The sequence below is a fragment of the Trichoderma breve genome (genome assembly GCF_028502605.1).
Source record: "Trichoderma breve strain T069 chromosome 7 map unlocalized scaffold00007, whole genome shotgun sequence".
Lineage (NCBI taxonomy): Eukaryota > Fungi > Ascomycota > Sordariomycetes > Hypocreales > Hypocreaceae > Trichoderma > Trichoderma breve.
In genome coordinates, this window is record NW_026611593.1 from 127,378 (window position 1) to 146,014 (window position 18,637).

At 47.8% G+C, this 18,637-nt stretch overlaps 4 protein-coding genes across 4 annotated transcripts; 2 read left to right on the forward strand and 2 right to left on the reverse strand.

The window, feature by feature from the left end:
- Nucleotides 1-2,038: 2,038 nt before the first annotated feature.
- T069G_10207 (zinc-binding dehydrogenase domain-containing protein) lies at nt 2,039-3,263 on the forward strand (the record flags this gene model as incomplete). Its single annotated transcript, XM_056177417.1, has 2 exons — nt 2,039-2,613; nt 2,732-3,263. The coding sequence occupies 2 exons, from the start codon at nt 2,039-2,041 to the stop codon at nt 3,261-3,263; spliced, it is 1,107 nt and encodes a 368-aa protein (XP_056023707.1).
- Nucleotides 3,264-4,341: 1,078 nt separating this feature from the next.
- Nucleotides 4,342-5,070, forward strand: T069G_10208 (NAD(P)H-binding domain-containing protein; the record flags this gene model as incomplete). The annotated part of the gene is made up of 2 exons (XM_056177418.1): nt 4,342-4,667; nt 4,719-5,070. 2 exons carry the CDS (start codon nt 4,342-4,344, stop codon nt 5,068-5,070), a joined length of 678 nt encoding a protein of 225 aa, XP_056023708.1.
- A 3,985-nt stretch (nt 5,071-9,055) lies between these two features.
- T069G_10209 (uncharacterized protein) lies at nt 9,056-10,747 on the reverse strand (the record flags this gene model as incomplete). Its single annotated transcript, XM_056177419.1, has 1 exon — nt 9,056-10,747. One exon carries the CDS (start codon nt 10,745-10,747, stop codon nt 9,056-9,058), a length of 1,692 nt encoding a protein of 563 aa, XP_056023709.1.
- Nucleotides 10,748-16,419: 5,672 nt separating this feature from the next.
- T069G_10210 (aldehyde dehydrogenase family domain-containing protein) lies at nt 16,420-18,071 on the reverse strand (the record flags this gene model as incomplete). The annotated part of the gene is made up of 4 exons (XM_056177420.1): nt 16,420-17,005; nt 17,064-17,667; nt 17,717-17,975; nt 18,033-18,071. 4 exons carry the CDS (start codon nt 18,069-18,071, stop codon nt 16,420-16,422), a joined length of 1,488 nt encoding a protein of 495 aa, XP_056023710.1.
- Between the last annotated feature and the right edge of the window lie 566 nt (nt 18,072-18,637).

An 18,637-nucleotide genomic window follows, 5' to 3' on the forward strand; every position in this document is an offset into this window, starting at 1 on the left:
AGATCTGTATTCTGGGCGTGGATTTCCGTTCTGATCATTTGGCTTAGTTGCAAGAAATTGAATGTATGACATTTCAGGTTGAATGAGCAATATCACGCCGTGATGATCGTAGCCCAGAATACTTCTCGTTGACTGTAGAATATTGCCCTAGGCTCATAACTTTTCTTTCCCTTCAAGCTACTTTGATCGCCCCTGGTATCAATAAAGAACTAGAGAGGAGGGTGTCAGTCATTCTCCCGCTATTTACTTACAATTCGAAAAGGTTTTCGTTCTTTACATCCATAATTTAATCACGGACACGCTTTAGTTACCGAGACCGCTTAGGCTTTATTCAGAGCCAGACCCACCGAAATCATTGGAATGCCTGACAGGTGTTATCGCTCACTTGGATTGCAACAGTGGGACGGCAAGGCGGGTTTTGAATTAAAGTGTGAGTGTTCTCCCGGTATCGACGTTGTTAGAGCTACTTCGGACTAGGACCAAGACGAGAAATACTCCGATTGGATTGTCGCTCCAGTGACCTACAGATAGCGTATAACTTCTAGAAAACGGTTTGACGTAAGGAACATGCCGTTTAACAAAGACCCTTTTGTTTCCGCTTCGTGCATAGGAGTTGGTTGAAAGTGAGAGGCCTGAGGTCGACGTTTCTAGCCAAGGGGGTTAATGTGGCTCGATTTTTTCATATTTTTAACATGTCACGGAGCAACATATTCGAGACTGTTTTCATCTCTAAACGGCGCATATGAGTTTCAAATTTCGCGTTCTGCCGCTGCCGAAACTCCACCAAGATGCCTACGGCTGGAGTAATGTAAGATCGTGAAGACAAGCGTACGCTTAACTGAACTGCCTTATTAGTTCACTGATGACCATAGCGATCTCGTTGACCTTGACCTATCCGGTTAGTCTGTCGTCTGCATCTTGTAAATGACTTCTCATGCGCGAGGGAAAGTGGGGAGGGCATCAGGCACAGTTGGAGAATCTTATTGTGTATGGTTCAGAGCCTTACTATTATTGTTCCTTCTTTTAGATGCTACAGTATCTCAATGGCTTGGCAGTGCTGGGTTGTTCCTTGATGTACCCCATTGTGGCCAACAGATTTGAATAAAGGGCTAGCTGGAAAGTGTAGCTCATTTGAGGATTGGGCCATCAAACCTAAGTCTTCCAAGGTTTGCAGATTTGCCCCGAGCCCGGACCAGCAAGAGAGATGACTTTGAGTCAACAGGTATCAGTGACATCTGGACGCTTACGGTGCTTGTGGGACTACATAATATTGCTGTGACAGCAAAGTTTGAGAGACGCAAAGGATTCACAATTTGCATAAATATATACAGGGAGAGTGTTGTCTCTCAATTGGTCTACAATAGGCGGAGATTTTGGCAAACTGGGATGAGGTGCGCAAGGTGGACGGCTTCTCTCACTTTACTTAGCGATTATGCGATAATGGGCTCAGAACATTAAACAGCTATGGCATGCCACAGTGCATTTTTTCGAACATGCCAATAATTAAACCGGACCTCTTCAACGGATTTACTGCTCAATTTTTTCACTCTCGGATATTTATACCCAATACTCTGTAGAAAGGCCCGTATCGCGCGGACCAAAGCCATTTCGAACGTCATATATCACCGAAATGTATAAGATACTCACTGCTGGTTATATCGGTGCTTACATTATAACCTACTACCGAAAACACCCTGGCCTTAACACTAGCAGCAATGCCAGCTCTCCAAGGCAGACTAGCATCCTGTCGCAGCCAATTGGCCAACCTACGACGTTCAAACCAACTTACGACTTTAGTTCGGTGAATACACACTGCCGCCGCCTTGCATAACACCGGTCCCTGCCGCCGGCGCTGACTCCACCTACGGCGATGGATCCGCTTACCGGGCACTTGAAAACTGTTCGGGCGCGAGCTTAATCGACGAATTCGCATGTCAGCGTCGGACTCTGGGTTCGAGTATATTACTTGAGGTAGGAGGCATGTAATAAACTGTATCAGTCACGCATTAGGACCCTCAATCCCGTGAGCTACACCACCATGTCGTCCGCTACTACGATGGGGCAGTTGCCCCAACACCAAACGGCCATTGTAGCTCAAGGACCAGGCCAAATGACTATCCAGAAAGATGCACCAGTACCCGCACTGGCTCATGACATGGTTCTAGTGAAGACAGCAACAGTGGCCATTAACCCAGTTGATGTCAAGTCGCTGGACTACAGCCCGGCACCTGGAGCCATCATAGGCTTCGACTTCGCCGGTACCATTGTAGCACTGGGTGCGGATGCAGTCAAGGAGGGTCGTCTGGCCGTGGGTGATCGCGTGGCCGGGGTGGTCTACGGCATGGACAGATTGCAGCCTGATGTTGGGGCTTTTGCTCAGTATGTCGGTGCGCTGGCGGATTTGGTCCTCAAGCTTCCCGACCACATTAGTTTGGAAGACGCCGCGGCTCTAGGATTAGCAACGGCAACGGCTGCATATGGCCTGTTCAAGGAGATGGAGCTCCCAGGAGCCCTCGACAGACTCAGCGGCTCCGTCCCCGACCGCGGCGACTTTGTCCTGGTTGCAGGCGGTAGCACTGCTACAGGTACGCGCGCTATTGAGCTGCTGAAGACGTAAGTTTATTTTCACATTTATATAAATACATTCTCTCTTCAAGTCGTCTGTTACTACCAACTTTCTACAATATTCTTTCTAGAAGAGGGTGGTTTACTGATAGAAGATAATTGACAGCGCCGGTTTCCGCCCAGTCGCCACATCTTCTCCATCGAACTTTGAGCTCGTCAAGAAGTTTGGGGCTGAAGCGGTTTTTGACTACCATGACCCAGGCTGTGCAGACGCCATTAAAGCCTACACCAACAACGAACTGGATTATGCGCTGGACTGCATAGCCGAAGCAGAAACGACACAGCTGTGCTACGCAGCGATTGGTCGTGCTGGTGGCCGATATGTTGCTGTGGAGCCGTTTCGTGAGTCGATTGCCCAAAGCCGGATCAATACTGTGAAGGCATCGTGGTTCAATGTCATGACCGTCTGGGGTCGCAAAGTCGAGCTTGGTGGGGAGTACGCCCGTGAAGCGTCTCTCGAGGATCGGGAGTTCGGCGCTCGTTCCTTCGCGGCTGTACAGACATTGCTCGACCGTGGCTTTGTGACGACTCATCCCATCAAGCTCATGTCTGGTGGCTGGGAAGGTGTTGTTGAGGGTGTAGACAAGATACGCAGCCAGCCTCCATCTGGCTACAAATTGGTTTGTCAGGTCGCCTGATACTAATCACGGTAAGGCTTTTCGCGATTTTCGGGTTGTTTACAGATTGGTACCGATAGATTACCATCTCTTGCAAGTACCATGGGCTTTTTCAGCGGATTTTCATTTCTCATGTACTGGATTACACGTGAGGGCACATGCTTATGAGATATTGTTACCAAGAATTGCGTATGTATGTATATATGTATGTATGTATGCAGATTGAGCTAAATGGTTATGGTGTTTTGGTCACGATCTTCAATCACAAGTCCCTCGGGCACCCTTGTTTCTAGGACCAACCAATCTATTGACTTTAATCGCCCTGTATCGACTTATCGCCCACTGTCACGCGCCGGGCGCGATGCAGCTATACAAGTCACGCTGGCACACTACCTTGATTATGGTCGTTGCGATTAATATCTTGGTAATCCGTACATGTATATACTTTGCTCCAATGCCTGGGCGATTTAGTGTGATCGCTATACCCGCCGCCCCTGTACGATCGGCCGTTGCTATACTTGGACACCTTTAACGGGCGAAAGCAACGGCGAATTAGAATGGAATCCTTTCCAACGTCACGCTGGCGCGGATATTACGCATGCTGCCACGTACTTACACAAGCAACGCGTTCTTGTGTAAAACTCCGCTATAGATAATTATGATTCATACCTCGTAGGCCCTCAAAATGAGGCTTTGCGGAGCGGACCGTCTTAGTGTCGTTGGAGGTCCCTTGCATGCTAAATTCGATTCCGTTAGCAGCATCGGGCGCCAAATACCACCTTGAAATTGGTGGCTGAATATTCGGCAGCCAATTGATCCCGACCGAATGCCGAAAGGATCAGACACGCAAGCAGCAGTGCGCCACAGATCCACCACCGAGCTATATAGAGATTGTGACCCTGTTCTGTCTGTCACTCTGGTGATTTATTTAATGAAGGCTCTGCTGCACTTGCTAGCTGAAAATGCTCAACCAAGATCAATAAAAACCCCGTTCACATTGTTTCACTGCCTTATACTATTTCGTGTTTGATACTCGTTCTACGGACCAACGTATCACTCGACGTTTTATTATCATTCCATACCTTGTACTACTGTGGAGATGTCATCCCCAAAGACGATCGCTTTTTTTGGCGCCACAATTGGCTGCGGTCTTGCAACATTGAGCAACGCCCTCGATGCTGATACCCGTTGTATCGCCCTCTGCCGCACACCGAGCAAGCTCGAAGGGCTCTTTTCCGAGGACAAAACATCCCGTCTGACGATAGTCGAAGGGAATGTGCATGACGTCGATGCGGTCAAAAAATGCCTCACAGTCGATGGCACTCACCTAGTCGACACAATTATCTTCTCCATCGGCAGCCGATCAATGAACTACAAACTTGAGCTAGATGATCCAAGCATTTGTAGAAGGGCTATTGCTACGGTGTTGGAAGCTCTGAACCAACTACGACGACAAGGTCTGACCGGCCGTCCCAGACTGATTGCCCTTAGCACTACGGGAATCTCTCAGTTTGGGCCTGATACCCCTTACATTGTGGGGCTCCTATATTATTATCTTCTTTATTCACCCCACGAAGATAAAAAAGCGATGGAGCAGCTTATTGTAGGAAGTGACGAGGACTTTACCATTGTGCGATCGTCCTGGATGCTGGACGGCGCGACAAACAAGGCGGTCCGAGTCGGCGTGGAAGACCCTAAGAATGGTCGTGAATCCGATGCGATTGGGTATTCAATCACGAGGGAAGATGTTGGAAAGTGGATCTTTGAGAACCTCGTCCAAAATGACAATGGCCTGTATGTTAGGAAGATTGCTACGATAACACACTAGGTGTCGGAGACATAGGGGCTTTCTCGCAACCCAAATGCGAGGTGTGAACTACGCTTTGATGAAAGGCAAAGGATTTCTTTTCCTAATTATTAGTAGAGTAGAGATAGATATAGTTTTCAATATTACTTACCAGCATTGCGAATATCGATACATCAAGGGACTCCCCCAGGCACTGTTCGCCAAGGCTCAAGGCGTGGGAGCTTCCATGCTCTTATAAGAGAAATCATTCTACCCCTGAGTATTCCCAATTCATTCAAAATATCGGCAAGGCCGGTAATATCCCAAATGTGCCTAATGACAGTCTTGGAGGATCCGTCACAATGTGGTGTGGTATTAGAGGCATGGCTTGTTTGGTTAAAATACACTTGGCAAAAGCAGCTGCCTCCTCGGAGTCACCGGCTTTAGTGTCAGTGCCGTGATAAAATGAACTAGAGGTAGTCATAGATATTGTTCTCAGGGTCTAGACCTCCATTCTTGGATGTCCTTTGGACAGAAGCAGCCTGGGCCTTAGTGCTGGGGACGGTGATGCCGTCGGAATAGCCATTCTGGTTAGCACCAGTCTCTCAAACCGGGCATTCGACATGATCACCATCAAGAATGGCAACACTAAACTTCTTCAGGATAATAGATGCTACGCCTTCTCTACAGGTATGTCCATTGCACCTGCATCTGCATCTTGCATATGCAAGGAGCCCATAGGGGAAATTTTTCAACAATGAAAACTTCAGGTCCAAGGATTACTTACATACCGCAAACTACAACAACCCAAGACTCACCGCTTCACAGTATCTACACGCCTTAGTGAACATTTAACATTTATGGTACGACTGTAAACGGCGATGTCTAATCTAGCTAGGGTCTTAATACCTTAATACCTGGTAGTATAGCCACCCATTTCTGAAACCATATATCAGACTGCTGACGTGACTTGAATATCATATACAGGGCCTCCAAGAAGCAGATAATTCTATTGAATAATCCCACTTTATGAAACGTAATGCTCAAAATATTCGACAGCGTCAAAGGCAAGGATATCTTCCTGGATCAGGTATATACCCGACATTGGTAGTATCGTAGTGGATACTGTTGGGCGGTAGCATCCCGTAGTGTTAAACCGATCAGGAGAAATCTCCTGATAGCCCGCCATTACGCAACTTTTTAAGGGGCTTCCATGAGGTAGAAGGCGAACTAGAGCCTCCAGGGAAGCGCCAGCCGCTGCCGACGATGCCAATAGATTCAGACTAGTATTGGGAAGCCATTGTTGCTTACAGTAATTTCAAACGTGGCTTTTAACCAGTTGAGGAAAAAGATCCTCATTATGAAGCTAGTGAAGTTTTGCAATTCTCTTCGGTTGAAGGGGATGAAGGAGTAATGTAGCGGTGTAAGAACCAGTTGGGTGGACGTGTTCAAAAAGTTGAATTCCTAATCGTTGCTTGCCCAAGTGCCTCAGCTTTCACGAGGTATTCGCAGGTGATTGAATCAAGTCTTCTTCTGATATATCTTGAACTAGCGTCTAGTATTCTTGGTGTCACAAGAGTAGAGTTGTATCTGCAACTGATGGATGAGCACGATAATGTTTTTACTTTGGCATTACCAGGAATCTTGATGTCATTCAAGGCTGATCCTCCTTTTTTCCCCATGTGATGGCCGGAGATATCAAAGTCTGCTCTCTCAGCCACCCCTGAATGCTCAAGGCTTGTTGTTGCCTAACCAATATCATTGGGCATACATCCGTCTGGTCCGATCGGCCAGCAGTAGAGGGTAAAAACTTGATTGGATTCAGTTTCATGATAACCTAAGGAGTTAGATACTATGGTCGTGAAATCAGCGGGTAGAACTGGATAGTTGGTACGCAGAATGCAGGGCAGGCAGAAGTATACGAAACAAGGGATGCCGAGGGCATGGGGTAGAGGAATGCCAAGACGGCATGGATACAGCGGCAAGAACAACATAAATTACAGACTTGGCAGAAATGGAACAGCGTCTTTATCTGGTGTCGTTGTAAGTCCTGCTGCTCTTGATGCTATTGCGATTTTTGTCGGTGAATTGATTCAAAGGCAAGCTGCTGCTGTTCTAACTATCCATCATCCGTTGGAGTCTCGAAGTTTTTGGTGCTAGGTAAACAATGACTAAACATACGCCGAATGACTCGAGTGCCTTCTAGCGCAGCCAAATGTACCTTGATACACAAGGATATAAGCTGTCTGAGGGAATGTAGCCGTTAGCGTCAGCTGGCTTACAGCTTGCTCCTAGGTATGGAACCTTGTCTGAAGGAAATCGCCCCTCACTGTACAGGGCTACCTACTTAAGTGCTCATGCGGGGTGCAAAAAACACCGCCGGTCTACACTATGAAATTGTAGGTGATGAGCGGCGGTGTTTTTTGCACCCTACATGGTGCTGTAGTCAACAGCATCCAGGAATTAACAAGGGTGCTGGCGAGGGGCTGGAATAATTATTCCTATCTAAGTTACAAATTAAACTAAGATGATTTATATACGTAAAAGTTTTTTTAAAATATTAAAAATTTTATAAAAATGATACCAAGAAAGATGATTTAGTGTGGGGATATTGTGAGCAAGGGAGCAAAACCACAACCTTCAAAGATATCTCGCCCATGTGCATGCATACCCAGTACTCACCATTGTCAAGGGGAGGGGCGTGATCATCCACGGGGTACTCCGCACATTGCGGAGTACACCGGATGTCATACGATGACACGGCAGGCTGAAGACAAGGCCATGCTTCGTAGCCAATTAGACGCCCCGTCGCATTCATGAGGGAGTTGATATGCGCACCCAATTCTTCTGCCAGGGGGGCGTGTGCATCTCGTACGAGTAAAAGGCGCTTTCTACAAGGTACTAACACTAGTTGTCTGGGGTGCCTGACTGATTGGATTGCGTGAGTTTGCAATACGATACGCTGACAACGTACAAGCGGATCGCCGCCAGGAAGGCAACCCAAACGCCTGGTCCTCCGCAATAATACAAAGTACATGCACATGTCATGGCCCAGCAGCGATCAATATTCCAGATATCGCCGCTTTTTTCTTGGTGAGTCACTCTCAGTGTTTTCGAGCACCACCCAAGATTTGCGAGACGGCACGTGAGAGGCTAGATTCAATGGAAAAGCAACAAGTTTGTAGATATAGATTATTATTATTTTCCCCCCACGCGCCTTCATGCTCATGTTCTCGCTCTCCTCCCCCCACTCTCTCTCACACACACATACACACCCAACAAGGCTGCACAAGTCTTTGATAACACTGTGATCCAAGCGTTATGTCTCCATTCCCGTTTCATTTCTTTCGGTATAATAAAAAGTCGGGAGCGTGAGACTGACAGCTTACAGGGTCTCTCGGCACAGGAGTGGCTCTGTGATTACTATACTGGGTACACAGAAGGAGTGGTACAGGTCCAGACGTACCAAATGCATGTGCTTTGGTTCAAAACTATCATAATGATTGATACAAGGCTGGACTAAACATCAGCTGGCGACGTTATTCAGAACCTAGGGATAGGTATGGGGGTCGGTTCCACATAATGAGCAATGAAATTAAGATTACCCTCGTTCTATCTACTGTTGCCATTGACATCAAGGCAAAGAGACAACGCTGATTTTCTTCTGCTTTATTTTGGCATTCAATCCAAAAAGACTTATACGGATATATGAACATTGAGATACTTCTAGCGCGATACTTGTAACAATGTGTAGTGAAGAAGAGTCTGGCTTTATAGCTCTCATTTTTCCTATGACGTCTATATATATGTGTATTTCAATAGACACAGTTTAGCCACCAACTCCGCTTCATTTCCTGGTGATAAAACACCTGCATTGTCGCCAGCCCAAACCAATCTGAAAAAGAAAGCAAAATGACAAAGGGAAATAAAAGAACGTTTCGAAGCGTCGTCAAATTCAAATAGAAATTTACGTATGTATGCGCGTATACTATATATACGGTAAAGGCAATTCATGAAATTCGTAACATCATATAAGGAGCGTTTGTCGGAGACGGACAATGCGATATCGGACCTCCATTTCGAGCTCGATGACCTCTGCACTGGTAGCATGCGTAGTGGGCAATGATGCAGGTAGACTTCCCGCCTGGTGTTGGGGAGTGTCAAAAAGCTGCTGTGATGAGACCTGCGATGGCTGCTGTGGAGAAGACTGAGAAAGTGGCGATAAGTAGGAGTGTACAGCTCGGCATTGGCGCTCAGTCAGATAGGAGCAGAGCTGCACAATCATGACCAGCCGGATATCCGCGAGCCCTGCGTCCGGGCGAGGCTCAGGATCGACGCCACCATTACTGTTGGGCGTCACGCTACCACGGGAGTTGTTTCGTAGATCACCATCGAGTTGTAGAGCGGTGAACACTACGACAAAGATGTTTAGGAGCAGCGTGTGACACGCAATGACAAGATGGCGCATGACTGTGTTGGAGTATTGGCCTTGGTTCGGTGTACGAGAAAAGCTAGATGGCGAGGATGAGGATGAGGATGATAAGGAGGATGATAACGTCAACCCGTTGTTGCTGCCGCATGCAGCTTGGTCCAAATACGCTGTATTGCTGTCGAGGGAGCCCGGCATGGATGTAGGAGTGGGCAGGGGGCCGGTCCCGTTAGGCCAGAAGCTCGAGTCAACTGGCAGGCACTGCATGATTTGCAAGAGATGACACGAAGCGGAGAATGCGTCGAGCAACGTATTACCAAGCGTGACAGCGCCCGCACAAGGCGTGGGGGTTTGATTTTTCGAGGCTTCGGGTCGAAGAAGCAAACTGGAAGAGTCGGCAGAAACCTGGACCAACCATTGGGCAACCAGTTTGAATGTAGCGTCGTCAACGAGTAGGGATGACAAGATTTGGTTTTGGCCAAAGTCTCGAGACTGGATCAAAGATTCGACTGTTTCGGCGAGTGTGCAGCACGTGCGATGCAGCGGGTAGAGGCGCATGCTAAGCTGGGAGAGCTGAGCGATGCCATCATCGGGGGCTAGATGCATCTGCGGGCGCGCCGGTTGCGATTGCTGCTGATGCTGAGGCTGCTGGTGTAGATGCTGCTCGGGAACTTTTTGCAGGTGAGCCGGCGACGCAGTTCTGGTCTCCACGTGCTTCAATCCCCAGTCTTGGATATATGGAAAAGCAGCGTCGGGGAAGGCGGCCATGCCGACAGCATCACTCAGTTGGTGAATGCCGTCCATCATGGTTTGGTGCAGATCCATGGTTGACGTTGGCCTGCTGGAATCGTGATGCTGCTCGTTGTCCATATCGATTTGCATGTCGCCCCAGTTGAAGGGCTCTGCCAACCACGACCATATGGACGTGTCTGATGTGTCTGTAGAGATGGTGGTAGCTGCATCTGTGTCCATTGGGCCTGTCAAACTTGAAGGATCATCATTGCCGCTGCAATTGATGTTCCCAGGCGGTGGCGAAGAGTGCTTTCCATTGCCATTGCCATTGCCATTGCCACAATCACCGTCAGCGACAACCGTCTTTGGATTTGACGGAATCGGCTCAGGCGTTGCTGGCGATGTAGAAGGTTGATTGAGGGCCGAAGAAGCGGAAGAGGAAGTGGCAGAAGCAGAGGTGGCGGTGGCAGTGGCATTGGCCGCAGCAGCAATGTTAGAAGCTGAGGATGTGCGAGAAGAAGAGTTCGAAGACGAGTTTTCCATGTGAAGCCGGTACATGCTTGGGCGGCCCTTGGGCAAGCTGAAACTGTAGACACAGCGCGCATTCTGTCTTAGACATCGATTGCATGCGCCTGTATTGCTGCCGCTGGCCCGTGTACACCGCAGCTTTTGACCATGGCATCGATCGCATGATTGGCGTCTTGAAGCAGTCGAGGTTGACGCTGTGGTGGCGGTGGTGGTTGTAGTGGCAGCAGTAGAAGCTGCCGTGGAAGTTGAAGGAGAAGCCATCTTGGAGTAAACAGTCTGTTCAAACTGACCTTGAATGAGACCGAAGGGTTGCAGGTGCAATATCGAGGCAGAGCTCTGGTAGCTTAAGTACCTAGCAGAACTACCAGCTTCGGCATCGTGTATACTTGTAGCTTACAAGCATGTGTGTTGCTTTGGTAAGGCAGCTCCGGTGGGTACAGATGCTTCAGGTACCTGGGTACTATAAGCAGCACACGTGCATGTACCTTGGTGGGAGCGGGGGGAACGCGGCTCCATTCGATGCTTGCGCAGTAAGGGTAGATAGCAACGGATTGGATTGCATGTAAGACCGGGCTAGAGGGTAAGAAGGGGAAGAAATCGCGAGATGGCTGAGTTGCTGGCAACTAGCAATCGATGAGGCGGTTATGTCAATAAACAGACGATGGTGACAATGGTTGCTCTCTTCTCAATTGTTCAAGTTCCTAAGTCACTGATAGTTGTTGATGTAAAAAGACGTTGAAAGCTACATATAGCATCTCGGAGTTAGATCTCCAAAGACGAGTTGTAATACTAAAAACAAGGATGATAGCGAGTGGGTTCATCTACTGGTTCGGACGCCTCTCGGCCCAGCGAGGCTCCAGTTATCTGCGGCGTGGAGTGGGCAAGCCAGAGATGAGAGGGTGTGTAGTGAGATGGCGTTGCTCGGGACTTGCATGATGCTAGAGATCCAATACCCTGTACGGGCATTGACTTTTTTTTCTGTAATCTCTTCTTCTTTTGCCCTGTTTCTTTATCTACTAACTCATACCTTATATGTATATATATATATATGTATATATCGCCCTCTCTCTCCACCTCTGCCCCTCTCTATGAGCCTCACAGAAGGGCCGAGGTGGGGAGCACGCAGAAAAGAAACTTTACTGGGAGCACCAGCAGCACCTGCTGCACCCTTGAAGATGAGCTACTGCGGGTAAAACAATGAAGCACCGATTAGTAATGCCTGAGGGTGAAAGGTTGACAGGATCCCCATGCTGTACCGCTCTCGGTTCTTTAAACTCATTTTTGCTAGGGATATAATCGCTACTGCTTATATGTACGCTACCATACCCTGCTGAAATCCCACATTTATTATGTCTGCTGCGCTCCGTTCCCTGCATACAAGGGGCCGTTGACGGTTTGCTTTAGCTGGCGCTTACTAGGTCGATAACGATGACAGGGTCCGCTCCGTGGCTGTAAAGGTAGGTAAACTCATATACATGTAGGTTGCCCTACACCTACTAGGTACTGCCTACAGGTGGTTAAAAGAAATACACACCCTGGGTGCTAGACGTTTCACATAATGCAGACAATTCCGCGAGCAAAGTTGGAATACGTCAAGTTGTGAGCCAATTATCTCTTTTCATAATCGATAGCGCACGGCAAAGCCTGGCTTTTTAAAATCCTTGTCGCCTTCTTGTGCCCATAACGAGGAACGTCCAATCTGTGCTAATGTACGAGCATGACCTTTGCAGTACACTAGCGTATGCTGGTTTTCTGGCTGTTAGTACCGCATCAGCCAACTCAACCGTTCGTACCCCGACAATTGCATATACGAATCAGCTGTAACGAAGCTGCCGTAGGAGCACGTTCCTGGTCAGAATCCCAAAATCTTCCAGGGTCAACAACGTATCGTCTTACTTTTGTGGCTTGTCTTGTTGGTTCTGGGAGGAATATCTAGCCGTATCAGCCATGCGTGGAGTACTTACATGGGGTACGCAGCCATGTTCTGTATGGAGTGTAACCGAGAACCTAGACAAGGAGCTGCTTTCGCTTTGGGGCGAGTACACGAGCCACCAAGCACCCAGTTCCTATTCCCCAAATACATGTACCTAGATAACCATTGCGTCCACACAGAGATACCCTGCAGCTGCACCATGTTCTGCTCAACATCCAGGTTACAGTACATATACACGCATCTGCTGGGCCTCACAGGCCATCACATGGAGAAGGCGTCCAAGCGCCGTGCTACTCCAGGGATTCAGGGGAGATGATCGCCAAGGCGGATAGGCCCCTAAAGACTCCTCTTTCGCGTGGGCCACGTGGTCCCAGTCTGGTTAATGTTGGCCCGTGCCGAAAAACGCGTGCCACTTGTCAATTATCATTTGATTCCAAGCAATTGTGCTCGCTACAGAGTCGCAACGAGCGATGGATTGGCCGATGGATTGGGGATGAATACCCGCAAGTACGCTTCCATGGGTATACGGGATATTCCGGCTACTTTGTTGCTGCCTACTAGTTGGTGTTTACGGCTTATGCACCCACACAGCGTAGAAGGAATCGAGGGGATCTGACATCAAATCTATCTGCCACACCATAGTCATGTCACCATACTACAGGTATCTACCTCTTTGCTGCCCCAGCGAGAAAAGGCTTCCAGAACAAGAGACCTACAGATTGTCAGATTGTCTACAGCAACATGTGGTTAACTTTTCCCAACGGTGCTCATAGAGCCAACGCCTGTATTACTATTTCCCTCAAAGTGTTGACAAGTGGGGTATCCCCAGAATGTATCCCGGCTTTGACCAGGATAAGGAATTGGCTAGCCATATTACCAGTACCGTACATGACCAGAGAAAAATAATTGGAACGGCTAATTTTGGGAGCTACAGGCTTGTGTATCTCCCCAGAAAATGAAACCTGTTCTTGAATCGAATAAGTAACAGGCTAGCTTGGACACGTTAGCATGATACCCATGAATCAGCGACACTCAATCCCATTTTCCAAGGTACAGTATGCAACCTTCGAGGTACGCGTACGTATTGAGCCTTTCGAGAGCGTTCTGGAAGAGGACACCACCTCTCTCGCCAAGCAGCGTGCTTCCCATTTGAGATACTATTCATCCTACATACCGACATAGATGTAGACTAATCTGCGTAGATCATCCGATTCTCTGCAGACAGATATCGGCCGAATAGCGTATGGCACAACAATCATCCCGGACCAACTCGTCGATTTACTGGGTAGGACCCGGAGATATCTACACGGGCTGTGGGAGATGCATCGGCCATGCCGGACGTATTCTAGAACGTATTATGAGAAGTAACTTGCGCTGGGGACTCAGAATAGTAAGACAATACAGGCTGAAGACAATTCTTTTGGGTTGTTCTGCGGTTTGACCGTTATAGAAGCTAGGTTACCTGCACTGGTTGTAATAGATACTCACTGTTGGTGTCTCCATAGACAAGATTTCAATAGTAGGGGTGATTCATCACGAGTAGCTCTTGTTATGAGCTCGATATGGCACCTGGACGTACATCGCCTCGAGCTCTTTGATCGAGATTAGTAGCGTCTAGATTCGCCCCCAAGCCCTAAGCAAGCGGCTGCCCGAATTAGGGTCGGTATCCGTATCTACCCAGTAGCTAAGGTACCTAGTATATATGTATGCATGTACCCGTTGGTTCCACCCTTGGTGACCAGCTGTTCGGACTTCGCAATGCCCGAACGGTTGGCTATCCAAAGTGAAACTAGCGGGTATAGAATATTCTATGAATAAGCGCCAACATAAGTGTGGTGCCGGCTTGTTCTATTCACCGACAAGGTAATACGGCTTTGTGTATGTACCTAAGATATGCAGCTAGGTGGGAAGATCAGAGGTACTTTTGGTGCTGAATCGTGCTTCCTGCATTGGAAGGGAGTGAGATAGCGGTGATAGGAGAACATCCCGAAAGTGAGACGGCATAGCTTGCTCCGGGTGTAGCTTGGGGACACTAGTAAAATATTGTGAGACAGGGAATGCTGATACTGCTAATTCATAGGCGTGGAGGTGATTGCATGGGAGAAATCAAGATGGTGTGTGTGGCAGAGTATTACCATCTCACACGCTAACCGATGTAATAACCTTGAATCTATTAATGTACAAAGTGTTGATATACTTATACAACAGAAAGGGAGTTTTGCATGTGTATATACGAGTATTGGCTATTATATAGATGTTCAAGCCATGTCTTTGTACTTAGTATTGTAGTTGAATATCCGTACCCCGTTTGGAGCCCCTTTAAAGAGACGACTAGATAGAGGGAGAAGAAGAGAGGCAAGAGACAGAGATTGCTTGAGCAACAGTACGTTGAAAAAAAAACATCCACACCAAAATCACCGATAGGACGCCACCGTCTTGATCGTCAGGGCCCATACCTATTCGGACGGCAGCCTAATCTCAGAGACCGCTTGACGTATCTTGTCGCACATTTTTTCCCCGTGCGTGTGTCTGCGTCTACATGCATCTGTACCTTGTAGCCTGCGTTGGCACCTTACGATCGCTAAACATATTAGTAAATCGCCGAATATCTGCTGGAATAACCTGGCAGATGTCGTTCTGGTGGCGTCGTGAGGGATTAGATACGATTTGACATGCCGGCGTTATTTTAGCTAATCATCTCACAGCGCCGCTAGTCCACAAGCCGCGCAAAGCGGAAGCGAATAGAGTTGCTCGGACCATGTGCCGCACGCTGCAAATGACAGTGGCAATGACGAGCTGTTCTAGCGCGTGTTTTGTGCGGAGTTGTTGGCGGACCAGAGCCATGACAGGAGACCGGGAGGCAGGGGAAACGTGGAAAACTGATCCTACTCTGATCCTTCTTTCGGGCTAAAAACGACCCGGCCAAGAACGCCACCGGGGAAATCAGCGGCAGGGATCCGCCTGATCGGAGTGGGCTTTCGGGCATAATTTGACGACGTGATTCGCTGGAGATGGGGAGATGGGCTCAGGAGGCATCGCAGGGATAACATCAAAGAAACCCCTGTCAAGCCACCAAAACGCCACCAAAGCCACTCAAGCCACCAAAAGCGGCAAACGGAGCAAAGAGGTTCCAGCGCGCTAAAGGCAAACACCCCTGTTCCAAGAGATAAGCCACCACGATGATGGGTGGGAGGGCCGAAGGAGCATATGCAGAAACGCCACTTGAGCTGCCCACGTTTAAGAGTCATCGATTATGTATTTTGATAATATTTATTTGGGAGAAAGGGGGAGACTTTCTTTGCGTAATTAGGAGACTGTATAAAGGTATTCACAGTGAATGTGGCAAAGTAGGGAAATTAAGGTAATAAACTTATTTCCATGTAAGATTTGATTGGTTTTTTTTTTTCTCTTTTATGTTTTTTTTTTTTTTTAAAAAAAGAATTATTTCTTCATGTAAGCTGAATCTCAGAGTAATAATGATATCATAGACTTGCGTTACGTAAATTATTATGGTATATTTTACCGTAACTTTCACTTTCACTATTGCAGCAAATTCCTACAGGGTAATCAATAGTCTGTAGTCAACCCCTGTCAGCCCCATCCAATCACGATGAAGTCATGCGTAGTCAACACGACTCGATATGATCAAGTAGTCCATGAATTCGAGGGACCTATACGATGAACGGAACGATCTAGAATTCTTTCTCTTGTATCTCATTATGATACAACAAGAACCGAGTCATGAAGTAGAAGCTGAGGTAACGTTACGCTATAAGTGCAGGTTTCCTAGAGTAATTGCCTTAATGGTAATGTACTCATCAATCCCATGAAGGCTTCCTTCTCTCCCATAACCACTTTCCTTCACTCCACCAAATGGTGTCTCACACCCCGAAATCTTCCCAGTGTTTACGCCAATCATTCCGACCTGTAGCTCTGAGGCCACTCTCATGACACGATTGACATCTCGGGAGAAAAAGTAGCCTGCCAGGCCGAATTCGGTGTGGTTGGCCAAGCGAACAGCATCTTGCTCGGTCTCGAAGCTAAAAATGGGGGCAAGTGGACCAAATGTCTCTTCTGAAGCAACCTTCATATCTTCAGTGACTCTAGATATCACAGTCGGCTGGAAGAAGAATCCTGTACCGTCAGTAGCACTTCCTCCAGTCTCTACTACTGCACCTTTTGATACAGCATCTTCAATATGCGATTGGACTTTGGCGACGGCACTTCGGTTCACCAGCGGACCTTGGGTACTTGCGGAGTCCAATCCCACGCCAAGTTTCAAGGATGCCACCTTCTGCACAAGCTTTTGTGTGAACTCTCTGACAACGGTATTTTGGACGAGGATGCGATTGGCACTGTGGGAAAACAAGAGTTAATAGGATGAAGAAGACGAGGCTCGCAAATAACCCTTACCAGATACAAGTCTGTCCCGAACCACGAAATTTGGAGAAGATTGCCCCATCAACAGCAGCATCGATATTGGCATCATCAAAGACAATAAATGGTGCATTTCCGCCAAGCTCAAGGCTGACTCTCTTCAGGGTGCCGGCCGCGAGCTTTGCTAGCATCTTCCCAACACCGGTCGAGCCGGTAAAGCTAATCTTACTCACAAGCGGATTTGTTGCCAACTCTGTGGCTGCTTGCCGATCCTTTGTTGGACACACCTGGATGGCGGCTCGGGGAAAGCCGGCCTCAAGCGCGAGCTTGGTCAATGCAAGGCATGTGAACGGCGTTTCGCTGGGTGGCTTGATAACAACAGAACAGCCAACGGCTAAAGCTGGTGCAATTTTACGTGTGATCATGGCCGCTGGGAAATTCCAAGGTGTGATGATACCACAGACCCCGACTGGCTCTTTGACCGTCCAAACATTCGTGTTGGCCTGTTGGGACGGGATTGTTGTTCCATAAACTCGGGGGGCTTCATCGGCAAACCATGACACGAATGACGCTGCAAACATAACCTCTCCAAGAGACTCTGCAATGGGTTTACCATTTTCAAGACTGAGAATTGTCGCCACTGTAACTGCATTAGCGATGCCGAATTAAGCGCTTAAGGTGATATTCACAAATATCCTTGTTGGCAGTAATCAGCTCAAACCAACGGCGCAATAAGCTACCCCTACTATGAGCAGTCGAACTCCGAAAGAAGGCTCTCTGCGCATCATATGCAGATTCAATAGCGCGTTGGAAATCCGCAAGATCACAATTGGCAACATGTCCGAGAATCTTCTCCGTTGCAGGCTCAATGACTTCAAATGTGTTCTTCTTTTCTATCCATTGACCATCGATGAACGCAAGGCCAGTGAAGAGTGGCTCGTCCTTGAGCTATTGACACGAGAATCCTATCAGCCTAGTCCTACTATGAGAAGCAAGCTGACATACCCGGCTAATGGCTTGATCAACAAGATCAGCGTGAGCCATAGTTTCAAAGAAAGAACAAAACTTCTCAAAATGTTAATTGCTCCAGGTTCCCAGGGGAATGTTTGAGCCGTAAAATCTTCTTGAGAGCATGACAGGCTAGGAAGGTCTTTATAGATATCTGCAACAGACATCTGCTGTTCATAGCCAACCACTTGTCTGACAATGAGACTGTAAGAGAAGCATGTCATTTTTTTCCCCACGTCCCCACCATCATTGGTGCATCCTGGATGATATTCCACTGTGAGAGTCATTGGGAGAGAGAAGTTACTACGCTAAGGAGATGTAAGAAAATTACGTTTGACGATGCTTGATTGCGTCTCTGTTGAAAGAGAAATGGCTTGAGAGGGGTGGTTCCATTGGCGCTGTACCTATTCGTCGTGGGATTCCCATATAAGAAAGAAGAGAAAACCCCGTGTGTTTATTTTGTAGTGTAGGGCTTAGTATCCAACCCCTCTTGTATCTCCATAATAGCTCGTTATGAACTACCAGAATTACCTGCACCGTTACCAAAAGGCCGTTGTTTAGCGTAAACGGAACCCCACCAGTCTCTTAAGATTGCTTGTAAT